At 37.3% G+C, this 16575-nt stretch overlaps 1 protein-coding gene across 6 annotated transcripts in view; it reads left to right on the plus strand.

Annotated features, from left to right (window-relative positions):
• TEX12 (testis expressed 12) overlaps window positions 1–13915 on the plus strand; it is a 71330-nt gene extending 57415 nt beyond the window's left edge. Inside the window, exons 1-5 of one of the 6 annotated variants that reach the window (XM_019653654.1) lie at window positions 118–914; window positions 2464–2542; window positions 3283–3397; window positions 3492–3543; window positions 12722–13915. In XM_019653654.1, the coding sequence (XP_019509199.1) occupies window positions 2480–2542; window positions 3283–3397; window positions 3492–3543; window positions 12722–12884 (393 nt within the window). In that variant the 5' untranslated portion in view covers window positions 118–914; window positions 2464–2479 and the 3' untranslated portion in view covers window positions 12885–13915. Of the gene's footprint in view, window positions 1–117; window positions 915–2463; window positions 2543–3282; window positions 3398–3491; window positions 3544–5853; window positions 6801–12721 lie in introns of those variants that run through there. The other 5 variants (XM_019653656.1, XM_019653653.1, XM_019653658.1 and 2 more) reach the window with 5 other exon arrangements.
• The last annotated feature ends 2660 nt before the right edge of the window (window positions 13916–16575 follow it).

Consider the following 16575-nt stretch of genomic DNA (forward strand, 5'->3'; position numbering starts at 1 on the left):
CAACTAGACTGAAGAACAAAAACGACAGCAACTTGTCTGTTCCCCTTCCCCCAATTCCCCAGCACTGTTCCCCTCCCCCCAATTCCCCAATAAAAATCTTAAAAAAAAAAAAAAAGATTGTGTACTTGGAATTTATGGGAGGGGAGGTGTTTTTGACCTTTGTTTTATGAGCTGATATCCTTTTTTTCTTCCATATCAGCTAATTAGGCAGGTCAAAGTCACCATATTATTTAAAGAACCCAGTGAGGCTAAGCTTCAAGTATGTGGGTCATGAATGTTACAAAATAGTTTTTGAAAGCTGTCCATTAAGTCTAAAGCTGCCAATTAAGACTAAACTTGTTGATACACCCAGACAGAAATCTTAAAAGGGTGTGCAACAAAGAAAAAGAGGATAAGGAATGGAGGCTCTTATTTAGAAATCTTGCTTGCAGGCCAGGGAAACTCAGGTATAAACTCTTCCTTCACACAAACCATGTGGAATAGGATGTAACTTGACTGGAAAGTGATGGTGGGCGTACTATTCTGTGTTCCTCTACTGAGATTCCAAGCAGCTGGGACACAGTTTGGCCTTGCTCCGGCAAGTCTTCCGTGTTCTTTTTAGAGACCCATCTCAGATTTTCCCCTTCTTCCCCAAACACACACTGGGTGGCGGGGAGAGATTTTTGTTTCACACAGATTCCAAGTCGAAGGGAAGATGAGAAAGAAAGCAGACCAGACAGCCGCCTCTCCTAGCAGCTCGGAAGCATCCCAGGCCCAACAAGCGGGCGGGCTCTGGGAGGCTGCGCAGTTGCGTTACGTGATCAGTGCGCGCTGACGCCGTCCGCCGTCCCACGCGGAGTCTGCGCACTCGTGCTCGCCCGCCCTCTTCATTCCAGCGCTTTCACTGAAGAGGAAGGTGCCGACTACACCACTGTGTAGTAGACTGGTGTTGGGGTTGGGCTCGAGGGGTGTTCCTCTGTGAGAATGTGGAAGAAGGCAGTGAGAGAGGATGCATTCTTCCTCAGGGTTTCTAGAGGGACTGAATCACAAGTAGGGAGGAAACGAGACGGAGGTGGAAAGTGAGAAACAAGATGGGTGACATGGCCGGGACTGAGACGGTGTTGAGACAGAGGAGACTAGAAGAAAAAACGTTGTATAAGGCAAAAGGGTGGTGCTTGGTAATGACTAGGTCACCAACGCCTTAGGTTGCATAGCTGGGGTCAAGTGGCTGTGAATGGTGTTTGTCATAGGACAAGGCCCAGTCTCTTGATCAGGATTCTTCTGAGGCCCTAAGTTGGTGACAGAAAAGTTACTTTTTTACGGAAACAGAATTATCTAATTTTAAAAGTTTTAATTTGACGTACGTGCACATGCAATTACTCAGGAGAGAAGAGAAAAAGGGAGAAGACATCAGCTCTCCTGCTGGCTTTTCTGAAACATTTTCAAACTTCCCAAGGCAAAGCGAGCATTACAGTGCATGTGTAGTGTTTTCTGCATATTACCATTTATGGCCTTTAAACTGATGTACTAGAAAGGTACTGACAGGAATGTAGAAGCATTATACAGAATTTACTAAATATTTATTGTTGCTGTCTTTGTCATATATATATATATATATATATATATATATATATGAATATTATATATGACTAATCAAACAGATTAATTACAATTATCCAGGTTAGCATAGTTTCTGAAAATACAAGCCAAGTAAATTGAAAACGTGAGTGTAGACAGGACTCCTTGTCTTTTAAGATGTAGAGACTATACCATTCTAGGTTTCAACATGTTTTCTTTAACTTGAAATTTAATCTTTCAGACTCCTAGGTAAATTGCCATTAGAACTTACAGGAAAGTAATTTAAAAGTAAAATTTGATGCTATATGAATGTAAGATACTACAGTGGAAGTAACCTCAGGCTAGAAGACATCTTGGTTCTAACCTGATCCAGTTTTGCTTGTTTGAACTTGGTCGACTATCTCTGCCCCTATTTTCACGTCTGTAAAATATGAAATTGGTTTAGATGAACTATTAAGGTCAATTTCAACATTAAGATATTGTGAAGGTAGAAGAATCTTAAGTGAATCCTGAAACAAGGCAGAAGTGCCAGAGACTAATTTGGCTTACTGTTTGTAAAGGGAATAGATGAAAATCATGGGGATGGTAGGTTGGCTCCAGGTGATGCAGGACTTTGGATAGATGAACTTATTCTGGAACAATGAGAAAGGGAAAAATTTTGAGATAAGGGAATGCAGTACTTAGGGTTTTGAAAAATTAAGTGAATATGGTTATTAGAGTTTTGAAAGACTACCCGAATAGCAGTTGATGGGATGAAATAGAGAAGGAAGAAATTGAGTAGTTTAGGTAAGTGACAGATAATGAAAGCTGGAATTAACAGTGACAGTAGGAATGGAAAGGGAAGGATTTAAGAGATTTGTAGCATGGAGTTTTTACTTAAATTTCTCATTACTCTAAATTTTGCAGTGCTTGCCTCTAGAATATGATGGAAAATCACCTTATAAAACCTGATACTAGAAATTGCAAGAGATCACGAGAGTTGGAGGTAAATCACTATTGCTACTGGAGCCTTAATCTTTTATTTTATACACTTCTCAAATTTCTTCCATTCAAGCAAGTTCTACTGATAAATGGAATTTAAGTTTTTATATTCCTAGAGCTGGGATTGGCCCAGCAGGAGCTATGTTAACTCCGGCAGCTTTTTTACTAAGCATATGAGAAAGCCTCCAAGAAAGATTTGGGAGGTTTCTTTGTTGTAATTTGTGATCTAGAGACAGTAGTGGGTTCATATCTTTATGATATCTAGGACTTTAATTATTTTGGTATAATAAATAGGATTCTTAGGTACTGGAGTTGCTGATTTTTTTAAAGAACACTGTATCCTGACCTTCTTCACTATCCACACCAATTGGTCTGTTTGCATTTGGGACTTTATTTGCTCACTTAAAAATGACGTTATCTTGCAAAAATTTTCAAGCATTTGGCTATTGTCTGAATGAAAGTTTTGCTATATTGCTGTGGATATATCTACTGGTTCAAGATACAGGAAACTTTTTCATTGGTGGTTAATACCATATTCAAAGTCTAATAAAAAAAATCAGAATAAAATTTAGTATATTGAACAGGGTGCTTGTTGGGACTAAAAGTTTACTTGGTAATAAAATTTCAAATGACTAGGACACAGGAACATATAATATCTAGCATGTTTGCTTTTTTTGTTTTTAACAGAATGTATATGTCCTAAGGATCTTGTTGACTGTTTACCTGTTTACTTTCTTATATTAGCCTCAAATGCCAGATAGTCCACAACTGTCCTCTCTTGGAAAATCAGATTCCTCTTTCTCTGAAAGCTCTGGACTATTTTATAAAGATGAAGCCCTGGAGAAAGATTTGAATGGTGGTATATAAAATGCTTGCTTATATTTCTATACATTTATTTTGTAATAAAGAAGGTTTGTTATATTTCACAACTTAACTCTGATTTTTTTTAATAGCTATGAGCAAGGACATTAATCTAATGATGTCTTCATATGCAAAGATCTTAAGGTAAGTACTTATAGTATATTCTCTTGGGTCTTTATCTTAGAAATAGAACTTTTCTTCTGGAAATTCCATGATGCTAACTTTAGTTCAGTGGCTGTGGAACCTATCCAGTAATTATAATTTTGGAATTTTTTTTTATTCTACCTCAATTTCTTAAAATAGATTGGCTGGTTATTCTCAAAGAATAACTCCAACTTTTCCATTAAACATCTTTTGTTTTGCTATTAGCAAAACTAGTACTAGGCTGGACATATTTTGGTCTCTAATTAGATAATATAACATTTAAAATTTTATGAAACAATCCTCTGAGAAAAATACCATCTGGTGAAGTTAATAATAGAGTAATATTAAAGACAAAACAAATATATTTATGAAATATTTAAATATCTGTATATATTTGAAGACTGAATTTAAATATTTTATTGGCCTGAGATTATCATGTTTTATAAGGTGCTTTTTTAAAGTATTAGACAGTCATTCTCTTTGAATAATGGTTTGTGTGGCTGTTAAAATAATGTAGAGTCGTGCACCACATATAATGAAGTTTCAGTCAACAGACCGCAGATTTGATGGTGGTCCCATAGGATTATAATGGAGCTGAATTTCCTGTAAAAAATGGAAGGATTTGTGGTTCTAGAGGAATTTTTTTTCTCTAATGGGAGTAGTATCTGGGGGGGGGGGCTTGGCAATAGATGCTCTGTCACCCATGGCCCCTCAATTTTGAGCGCACTAATTACATCCCAATCAGTCAGCTACTGATCTGTTTCAGCACAGAGGAAGCCTGTTCCCCAGGCAGTATGTATTCAGAGGCCTTACGTGATCTAGGTTGATGGCCTTCAGAATTCTTTGTTGAGGACCTGATATCCTGTACAAGGACACAATTCTGCAAGTGCTACCTTAACAAGTATTAAGTTCCACTGCAGCTTTAGTAAAATCTTTCTGTGGTAGTGTGGAGCCAGCCTGTTCCTCTACTTTGGAAATATTTTCAGGTTGTAATGATGTAAAGAACAGATAAGTTTTATTTCTTCCATCAATTCAGGGCTGTCGGAGAGAGCCCTTTGTGCCAGATAAAGTCAATGGAACCAAAAAGAAATTTCCAAAATCGAAATATTGAGTCCTCAGTTCTATACCCTTTCCATGTTAAATACCCTCTTTTTTTTTTTTTAATACACAAAGTTCCTTAATATGCCTACTCTTCCAACATACAATGGGCAAGCCACATTGCCATGACAATCCCCGATTTTCCTTTTCCTCTCCATCTTGACTTCTTATTCCTACTGATCCTCAAGCCACCTTTCACTCTATCCTGACAGTCACTTTTATGGTGATCTATGCCTTACCCAGCCAGTTTCTCCTCCATATTTCCAATCAGCCTAAATCACATCCCTGCTCATGGAGCAGCGTTGACAGCTTCGATGTTCTATTTCTGATACTATCAGGAAGCAGGGGGAGGGCTTGTGGGACAGTTTTATAAAGCCTACAGCAGTGTACAGTAAAGTCCTAGGCCTTCATTTTCACTCACCACTCACCCAGAGCAACTTCCAGTTCTGTAAGCTCCATTCATGGTAAGTGCCCTATACAGGTGTACCATTTTCTAATATTTTACACTGTATTTTATCATTTCTCTGTTTAGATAAATGCTTACCTTTTTGTTACAATTGCCTTCAGTATTCAGGACAATAACATGCTGTACAGGTTTGTAGCCTAGAAGCTATAGACCAGCAGTTCTCAACCTGTGGGTCGCGACCCCTTTGGGGGCCGAATGACCCTTTCACAGGAGTCGCCAGGTACTCGTATGTGGGTGTATCTGCATGTGGGCCTGGAGTCGGATAGAGGAGCGGTGTCTCGGTTCCTAAGACCATCGAAAATATGTGTTTTCCGATGGTCTTAGGCGACTCCTGTGAAAGGTTGAGAACCGCTGCTATAGACTATACACTATAGCTTGGGTGTGTAGTGGGCTGTACCATCTAGGTTTGTGTAAGTGCACTCTGTGATGTTCACAAAATGGCAAAATCGCAACATATCCCCATCATTAAGTAAAGCGTGACTGTATATAGTTTAATATTAGAATTATAATCTATATGATACATAATCTGTGTCAGGAGACTTTGAGTAATCAAAAATGTTTGTGGAATTAATTTAACTTTTGTTGAAGAGTGGAAATTACTGAGGCTTTCTGATGTACAAAGCTATTTAAATGAAATAGCTAACAAACACAGCACAATAAAGAACATCACTATGATAGTGTGTTTAGACTATTTATAGTTGTGTTGTAACTATTTAGTTTAATGTAAAACTTTTTCCCCCCTTTAGTGAGAGAGCAGCAGTAGATGCATCTTATATTGACGAGCTAGATGGACTCTTCAAAGAAGCCAATACTATTGAAAACTTTCTAATACAAAAAAGAGAGCTGCTGAGACAGAGGTTTACACTAATTGCAAACAAACTGCACAGATAAAATTTTATACTTAAAATAAGCTGAGAATTTAAACCCATTGTTGTAGTGAAAGAATGACATTTATGCTCTGAAAGCTTTCTAGTTGTTGAAGAAAATGTATACCTTAAACACAAGAAGGGGAAACTCCTTGAATTTCTTTTCTAGATTTAAAAGGGGCTTTAAATCGGATGTTAATATGAAGTTTGTAGCTTTTCTTTTGAGGGTCAACTATTTGGCAGATTTTATAAAAGTGTTAATTACTTAAGTTACATATAGATTCATTTTTTTCCCCTAAATCTAGCCTTTCTTCAACTTCTAAAAGAGGGTTCAATTAGTTAATTTGATAATGTTTAACAATATTGCACTTTTTCTTTTAGAATATTTTGTTTAAATTGCTGATAGCTTTAGAGATAATCTGAAAATGTTTTTCATGGTCAGTATTATAAAAAAATTTAAAACTTAAAGGTGATTTGTCCAGTTTCTCAACATGTAATAAACTGTAACTGTGCTGTTGCTATTTAATATTACCATTTGATTATTTTCACTATCAGTTATACATGGCTAATAAAAGTTATACATTTAAAATTATTTTCTTGTGGTAAAATAAAAACCAGAAATTACTAACCAGAACCTTGTAAGAGTTGACCTTTTTTTAAAATATAATCATATCAGTGTTTCAGTTAATAAATTATATTCAGAAGCCTTAACGGCTGTGGGGTATGGGATAAATATTAGCAGTCCAGAAGTAATGAGATTAGCTAAAGAAGGTGACCCTGGTAACTCATTTCAATACTATTATAGATCAGAAATTGAATTTGGACTAGTGGATATCTAATAATTATATAGCTTAAAAAATCCTTTGATGAAAGGTACTGCTATTATTTTATTGAAAATTTTCAAAATGTTATATAATTATATGTGATAATCAGATTTTAAAAAATCACAGCGGGCCGGCCGAGTGGCGCGATGGTTAAGAACTGGCTTGGGACGCCAGAGGGCCCCGGTTCGGATCCCACATATGAGGGCCAGTGACACTGCCCTCCACAGCTAAGATGCTGAACAGCAGCTCAACCTGGAGCTGGGCTGCCATGAGTTGCCGGCGACGGCGTAGGCTGCAGCCTCTGTGGCAGTCGGTTGCCATGGGCTACTGTGTGTAGCCAGCAGCCAGTGTGAGCGGCCAGCAGATGCAGTGAGCAGCCGTCCAGAAGCTGGCGACTGATCTGCCTTGCCTGGGAAGAGCGCAATGATGGTGCCAACTTGGGCCAGTGAAGCAATGCCCTCCACAACTAGACTGAAGAACAAAAGGACAGCAACTTGTCTGTTCCCCTGCCCCCAATTCCCCAGCACTGTTCCCATCCCCCCAATTCCCCAATAAAAAAACAAAAAAAACAAAAACGATTAAAAAAATCACAGCACCCATTTTTTAGTCATACAGGTAATTCAGTCTATTATATGTATATCTTGCCAATATAAGCAATCATATTGGACATATTTATAAACAACACTATAAGGAATTTGGTATTCCTTAGATGGACTGCATGTTTGCCTTGTTGCCTTCTAAATGTTAAAATCTCATTTGGGCCGGCTGAGTGGCTTGTTGGTTAAGAGTTGGCTTGGGAGTGCGAGCTCTGAGCAGCAGGTCTGCTGGTTCAGATCCCACATGGGCCAGTGACGCTGTGCCCTCTACAGCTAAGATGGTGAACAGCTCAATCTGGAGCTGGGCTGCCGTGAGGCGGCAGCGACGGCTGCAGTGGGGCTGCAGTGTGCTGCCGTAAGCTACTGTGAGTGGCTGGCTGCTGCCATGAGCCAGTGTAAGCTGCCATGAGCCGGCGTGAGCTGCCGTCCAATGGCCGGTGACCGATCTGCCTCAGCCGGAAAGAGCACAATGCTCACAATACCAACATGGGCCAGTGAAGTGATGTCCTCCACAACTAGACTGAAGAACAAAAGGACAGCAACTTGTCTGTTCCTCTTCCTCGATTCCCCAATGCTGTTTCCCCCCTAATTCCCCAGTAAAATCTTTAAAAAATAAAAATAAATAATAAAAATAAAATCTCATTCAATCAAATTCCTATTTTAAGTCATATACACCACATAACAAATATTCATACAAGAAAGGATTGAAAACTGTAAAATAATATTTACTAAAAATATTGGTTATTAAGTGGAGAAATTATTAGGTTTATAGCACAGGATATGTTGGAGGTTAATGAAATAACTATTAGAAATGGGATTTTTAAATAGTAAATGCAACCAGAAGACTATATTTGAGTGGATATGCCATATCACCTGGATTTTGAGTATACTGTTAACCTAATAGAATTCTTGAACTTTCTAAATACAAACATGACTCTACTGGCCCATCACCAAGAAATGTTCTTGGGTTATTTTTCCTAAGCATTTATTATTAATGTGAAAGCTAAGGCTAACAGATTGTTTTAGAATGGATTTCATAATATACATGTTATTCTTGATGGTGTCACCATTGTTTAGCATCTGATTCTTCTCTGCAGTTTCAGAAAATTGATTTGATCATTTCATTTGGTATGATTAAGACTAGGGAACTGATTGTTTAGTCAATGTGTTTACTGGTTAGAATAGGTAGATACCTCATAGGGTAAAAGTTCTGAATGCCTAATTAAGGCTTATTTATTTATTTTAATCAAATTGTCATGTCTTTGGTACCATCCACATAAACAACAATAATAATCTCACCACTGGAGATAAACACTGTTGCAGGAATACCATTGCCCTTTAAATTTACTCTCTTAACGTCACTTATTTCAATAAAATCTCACAAATTTATAAATTATTTTTCACTGATTACAAATCAAGATATATATTGAATATCTTTGTACATCATACTCTGCTAGGTACTGTGGGGAATACAGAATAGTTTAAGATCCTCTTCTACCTTCTGACAATTTTAACCACTCCATTTTTGAAATACACTTACATGCCTTTGCTGGGAAAACATGATATATAAATGTTAAAAGTATCTCTGACACTAGTAAGTCCTAGTGGAAGTTACTAGAAGGCCTTTGGCAAGGGGGTCAGAGGTAGATTTTGAATTGGGTTTTTGAAAAGGAAGGAGGGAGGATATTTCAGGCAGGAAAAAGTCTGTTTAAAGGCCTGGATGAACAAAAACACATGTTTATAGTCATTTTACTGGACTGAGAATTCACAAAGGGGAATTATGTATCTAAACGGCTAGAGAGCAGGACTGAATCTTGTTTCTTTATATTAATCTGTAACACAGTATTTGATACATTGATGCTCAAAAATGTTTGCTAAATAAAATTATATATAGTTAAAAGTTTCTTAAGGGTATACTTCACAGGGCCTTATTCATACTAGGTTGTCAGAAAATGTTTTGTAAAATTAAATGAATAGAAAAAAGGAAGCATGAAATGATAGGCAGAGAGACAAAGGATAAAAGGTAGCTTGTGGCCAGAATGTAGAGTCCTTTGTTGACAGATTAAATTTGGACTTTTTTCTGTAAGGAAAGAAGAGATCTGACTCTTTCAGAGAGGAGTGGCATAACGATATTGATCTCATGGGTCACCTGAATTATGGTGTGATGGCAGATTTGAAAGAAGATTCAGGGAGGAAGACCACTATTGGTGGTCCAATTTCATTATTTCAAACAGCTACTTACTATAAATAGGTTGTTCGAATACTTGTCATGGAAATGGGACTAAGAAATCACTGGCGCTTTGAAGCCCCACCTCTCCATTTTACTCCTATTCTGACAGCCAGGGACACCAGGAAGTGTTTCACTCACTCTGCTAGTGAGTGTGACAATTTGGAGATCATGGGATCTGCTGCTGCTTCACTTAGATACAAAAACATTTTTTCAACTCCTCCGTTTTGTCAGCAGTCTTTTACCATTGCAAGGAGTTTCCTTTCTGTGATCGTACATTGTATCTCAGGTAGAGGATTTGCCCCTTCCTCCTCCTTATCCTGAACTTAGAATTCTGTGCCTCTTTCCTGCGGAATACTGGGGGCTTCTGAAGTTTTCCATTCTTCGGGGAGCAGGTACAGGCAGCAACACCGCAGAGTTGGAAGTTAAAGACAGACTCAGGATTTGTTTACTTGTCATCAGGGAAACAGCCTTTCCATTTGTATATTTTTATATGACTTACAGTGGCAGTTTTCAGGGTTTCTCTTGGATCTGCAATAAGGAAGAATATTCACTATTTAGACCTTTCTCAATTGAAAATCACTGTTACACATTCTAATGTAAATGTTTGGTTCTTCTATTTGCATTCTGGGCACTGCCTTAAAACCTCTGTTTATTTTGTAGCTTTCTATTGTAGCTGTTATTGTTACATGATTTTATTTCTTGAAATTGGCTGATATGGTGTTATCAGAAATGCACTATAAACTTTAAAATTATTTAATTCAATAATTCAATGCAAGGCAATGTGTTAGGTACTGGGGTGGAGGCAAAAGCAAGACCCTGTACTTGAGTACTGGTAGTTAGAAGTTATAAAGTATATTCATCTTCATTGCACAAGACAGACTACATACAGTAAGCACCATCAGAGCTCAAACAGATGCTGTGTGAGTTCAGACTAAGGAAGAGCAGCTCTTGCTGTAGGAAATAGGAATGTTGTGTTTATAAAGCAGGTGACATGGTCACTGGATCTTGAAGGATGAGTAAGACAAATGAATTTCACCTGAAGATGGGAAATACCCTAGGTGAGGAGAAGGGCACACTTGTGATAAGAGAAAAGGGGGAGTGGTCCAGATGGGCTGGAGTGGAAGGCATTAGTGAGAGGCAGAACTGGGCAGGTAGGTTGATGTGAGACTACAGTGCTTTCTGCAGTGCCTAAACAAGCAGCTTAGACTTTACTTGGTAGAAAACGAGCAGTCATTTGTGAAAGTTTTATGGAGGAATATGTAATACATCAGCTCTGTACTTAGATTAATTTAGTAGCAGTGCTTCCCAACTTTTTTCACACCATAACACACATAGGAAATGATAATATTTTTACCTAACACTACAGTAAATTGGATGGGATCTGGAGCCCCAGTGAGCTGCTAAGAGCTGGAGGCAATTGTTTGGGGCCTCTGGCCATCCCAAGGGCTAAGGGGATCAAGAGGCCCACCAATTAGGAAGCTCAGGTTTAGAAGATAGCTTCCCTATCTACTTTCTCCATCTAAATAAGAGGCTGTGATAATATCCATCTGAAGGGTTGTGAGGACCTTAATTAGGAAAATAGAAAGAAAGGGACTGGTAGGCAAGAGAAGTCGAAATATCAGTGTTGATGAGGAAAGGTTCAAACCAGAAGAAAAATTGGAGTGTGTGTGTGTGTGTGGGGGGTGGAGGTGGGGAAGGGTGTTGCCCAGGAGGGCTGGACTGGTAAATCTTTTCAAAGGATTTGCCCCAGGCACCCTTGCAAACTTCTGAGTCCTAGTAATTTATACTGGCTACCCTATCTCATCCCCTTAGCTTCCTCTTTCCAGACCTCTGTTAGTGTAGTCAGCAAAATTTAACTACTTAGTGGCTACTGACCGGGCAGTGAAGAAGACGAATTCAAGGCCCACGGAGATTTTGAAGCTAGGTGATTTAGCAGGTGGGAAAATTGATTTGGAAGGGGGAAAATGAATTCTTTTAAAAAAAAAATTTAATTTTTTTGAATTCTCTCTTGACATGTTGAGTCACCTGCAAAAAATAATTGGTGAAATTAAGAGTCTAGATGAAATCATCAAGGAAGAATGCTGAGATTAAAGAGTAAAGGTCCAAGGTCAGACCTGAATTGGAGGTGTTATCTTCCTTTTATCTCCATTATCCCCATTTTATCATTGAAAATCTGAGGCTCAGAGTGTCTAGTAAGTTGCCCAAAGTATCAGCTAAAAAGTAGTGAAGCTGGCATAAAGCAAACAAAAAGGGAGCAGGACGTTAGAAAAGTGCAATTTCTTGGAAACCAAGAATAGGAAGGGGTTTAAGGAGGTGTTGACCACAATATCAGGCACTACGGAAAATTTGAAGAGTATGTGATAAACTGACAACAGCATGCTATTGAGTACAGAACATACAGACATTTAATATCTTCCAAAATGTAAAATGTGTTAAATTCATGACACTCTATTCAGACAAATACTCTGTCAGGGTATTCAATGTAATTTTACTTAAGAGTAAAATACCAGACTTCAGGGAATTTATTTTAATCTAAGAGGAGAGTAAGACAAATATGCATAATATTAATAAAACTAGTAAGATAAATACCCGAGGGTTTCCTTCTCTGAGTTTTCAAAGCACCCTCTTTATATTTCTAATATTGTGGTTCTCAAAATGTTGGATGCCTAACAATACCTGCTTGCCCTACCCCAGAGATTGATTTATTAGGTCTGGAGTGGAGTCCATGAATCTACATTTCAGCAATAACACCAGGTATTTCTGTTTCAAATAGTCCTCAGACCATACTTTAAGAAATAATGCTCAAACAAAACATTGATTACAGTGTAAATGATCAGTTTGTATGTCTGTTTACTAGGCAGTGAGTTCCTTTACATTAGGGTTCTAATACTTTTTATCTCTTAGCAGTGCCTAACACTCTGTTGAATGAATAAATCAAAGAAAAGATATTACGTGTTGTTGAATTTATCATTAAGAGCTACATAAATAATAGCTAACATTTTTTGAATATTTACAATTTCTAAAAACTTTACGTAGCCTAACTCATTTATTATTTATAGCCATAGAAGTAATAAGAATTATTATTATCCCCATCTTAGAAAGGAGAGAACAGCATGGAGAGGTCGATTGTCCTGCTCAAGGCTATTTATTTGGAAAATGGTAGGCCAAGATTTGAAAGCAAGGATTCTGGAACCTGGCAGAGCCTGGACCCACACTCTGAAGCATTACACCATGCTGCTTTTTAAAGGAAGTAGTACTTGAGATAGACTTTGAACAATAGATAAAATTTCCTTAGGGATAAAATGAGTGGGGAGGGCATTCAGGGTAAATATGTTTTATTTGGGAAATCAGGAAATAATTGGGTTTGACTGAATTGGTACATATAGGAAAGTAAAGGTCTCATGCTTTAAACTAAATTTTTGAAAGATTTGAAAGAAATGGGATAATAGCTATAATACTGAAAAATATTTTGCTAAAAGCATGCAAATCTCACTTCTTCAGAGGAATAGTGCCCCTATGTGTTGGTTCTTCTAGCCTAGACTTCTATATCACTGTTAAAGTTTTATGAAATAAAATAAAGAACTGTGTTTTATAATACGTAGTTAGTTATATATTTGACCACCCTTTGTGTTAGGCATTACTGCTTGTGAACATTAAATAAGCATGAAATAATAGGGACAATTTTCAGCTCCTTATTATAAAAAATAATGATTTTTTTTTTCTTGTGACTTTTAAACTTCAGGTAATTTTAGACCAGATATCACTTTATAATTTAGCTTTTGACACCCTTCTAGAAAATGTTATGTACATTTATGTGTATGCCATTAAAATAGAATAAATTAAATTGTAGATCCTACTAAATGCCCCAGAAGTTGCTATAAAATTTTTGGGATCACGTTCTGGTATATATAAAGTACTAAGGTCAATGTAGTTATGATTATGCTGAATGGTGGTCATTTTTTATCTTAACAATGAGGTTGCTATTAGCACATCCGGGGTTAGTGTGTAGATTCCATCTTGTGAAAAGACAAGTATTGTTCAACCATGAGAAATAATATTTAAAGTCCTGAGTTAATGCTTAAGCAGATTTGTACTGCAAGAATACAAAAAAGATTGTTGTTCAAAAATGGAGAACCAAGGAGCTGATGGTCTTGAAAATGAGGAAGGAGAGAGAGGAATTTGGAGACTATATTTGGCGTTAGGTTTACATTTCCCTGAGCAGTGGTCAAGATTATTGGAGAAATAGGAGTGTTTTTAGAAGACTGGTAAAAAAAAAAATTGTGCTTTTGATTTCTTCTTCACAGTTTTGAAGACATACGTGGAAAATACTCATTAGACAAAAGAGATCTTCAGTAGGAGGGAGAGTCTTCCATGTATTGCTCCCCCAGTAACCACGGTGGAGGAAACGCCTCAGATCATCTCTGCTAAAGTCCGAGGACATTTTCCTAAGTGGCTCAATGGCTATCTACTTTGAACTGGACCTGGGAAATCTGAGTTTGGGAAAGATAAGTAAGCCTTGATTTTTGGAGATCAATTTGGATTTCTTAGCATGGTCTGGTTCTATGAAATATGCATTAATATCTGCTTCCTCTCTGAGGCTAACATTGCCATGCAATCTCTTTGGTGAGGAAACTATATAGGGAAAAAAATGGAGACTTCTTTTTAAAAAGTTCTGACATTTCTGCTCTGCAGAATATTATGAATTTGAAGTCTTCTGAAGGTTTATGCCAAAAGAGAAGTGTCAGGAACTGTGGTGTCTGTCTATTTCACCACAAGTTCCTGAGGGAAGGGGCAGTGTCTTCACCTCATGCCACTCCCTCACTCAGTACTTCCCAGACACAATGGCTCTTTCAGTTCCTCAAACTGGGCACATTAATGTTTGCTCGGGCTCTTGGCTTTGGTTCTCTTTATCGTCCCAATGATTCTTATTCATTCTTATAAATTAGCTCAAATCAATCTCATGTTTTTTGAGACTTCTCTGGTTTCCCAATCTAAAAATGCTATTCTTTATTATATTACCCATAATGTAATAGGTATTTTAATTCTTTGCACCACACTATCAATGTCTACATTTTTGTTTGTTTACTTATCTATTAGCTGTGTTCCCCACTAGAGAGTAAGTTCCATGAGGGCAGAGACTTTTTCTGCATTATAATACTTTTCAGTATTATAGCTATTATCCCATTTCACCTCATATCCTCAATATCTAAGACAGTGCCCTGCACTTAAATAGTACTCAATAAATATATGTAAATAAATAGAAAAAAAATGCCCAATAACTGTTTAGTGTATCATTTCTCTGTGTGGCTACTGCGACATGAAGTGATGTGAAGAAACACCTAGGTCAGGAGGGAATCTGCTTTGCTTTAAACATTTTTAAATATTAAAAGCTTTTTTTTCATTTAAGGTTTTTACCTATATGAAACTTTTTGAATTATAGAACAGAAAGGGGAAATGTATGTATCTCATCCTCTGTTAGCCCTTTGGTGTATTTCCGGCTAGTCTTCCATTTCTATAGGTTTGTTTTAAATAATTATAATCATATTATTATGTGTATGATTATATATGTGTATAATCAGACAAAAGAGATCTTTTTTGATTCTTTTAATTGAAGTATAATTTTTTATTGAGGTATAATTGACATGTACCATGTAGTTTCACATGTATAAATATAATGATTTGATATTTGTATATATTGTGAAATGATCACTACAATAAGTCTACTTAACATCCAACACCATACCTAGTTACAAAATATTTTTCTTGTGATGAGGACCTTACTCTCTTAGCAACTTTCAAATATGCAATACAGTATTATTAACCATAGTCACAATATTATACATTACATCCTCATGACTCATTTATTTTATAAATGGAAGTTTGTACCTTTTGACCCCCTCCACCAATTTTGTCTCTCCCTCCTTCCCCCTCCCCCGCCTTGCAACCACCAGTAAGTTCTCTGTATCTATGAGCTTGGTTTTTATTATTATTTATATATTTTTGTTTTAGATGCTACATATGAGGTATGATAATTAAGTTCGCAAACTTGCCATCATGCACTTACATTGGCAGCATTGTCCAAACAGCTCAGTCAGGTTTCATAGCCTTGGTATATCAGTGTCTCACAGCTGTGTTTGTGTTAATGTGTGGCAGTGTCTTGCTGAGTGGTGTTCATTATTATTGTTGCGTGTTCTTGTGTGCCATCGTGAGAATGTCTGAGTTTGCATTAGAACAATGAATAAACATTAAATTTCCTGTTAAACTTGGCAAGAGTGGAAGTGAAATCAGGGATATGTTAGTCCAAGTTTATGGGGGTAATGCCATGAAGAAAACGGCAGTGTACAAATGGATTAAACATTTTTCTGAGGGGAGAGAACACGTCACTGATGAAGAGAGGTCAGGACGGCCAGTAACGAGCAGAACTAACGAAAACATTGCAAAAATTCGTCAAATTGTGCATCAAAATCATCGACTAACTGAGAGAAGCATAGCAGACCAAGTAAATATCGATAGAGAAGCAGTTAGGAAAATCTTAACTGAAAATCTTGAAATGAGAAAGGTGTGTGCAAAAATGGTTCCAAAAGATCTCACCAATGAGAAAAGCAAAGGAGAGTCGAAGTTTGCGAAGACCTTTTGGAGAGACAAGATGATGTTTTGTGCCGTGTTATCACTGGTGATGAAACACGGGTGTACCAATAGGACCCTGAAACAAAGCGTCAGAGTGCACAATGGAAGTCAGCCAATTCTCCACAACCAAAAGGTTCCATCAGTCCAAATCAAGAATCAAAATAGTGTTGCTAACCTTTTTTGATATCAGAGGGATTATTCATTATGAATTTGTACCAACTGGACAAACAGTTAACCAAGTTGACTATTTGGAAGTGCTGAAAAGGCTGGGTGAAAAAGTTAGACGACCTGAACTTTTCACCAACAATTCATGGCTCTTGCATCA

Source organism: Hipposideros armiger, unplaced genomic scaffold, assembly GCF_001890085.2.
Source record: "Hipposideros armiger isolate ML-2016 unplaced genomic scaffold, ASM189008v1 scaffold_204, whole genome shotgun sequence".
NCBI lineage: Eukaryota > Metazoa > Chordata > Mammalia > Chiroptera > Hipposideridae > Hipposideros > Hipposideros armiger.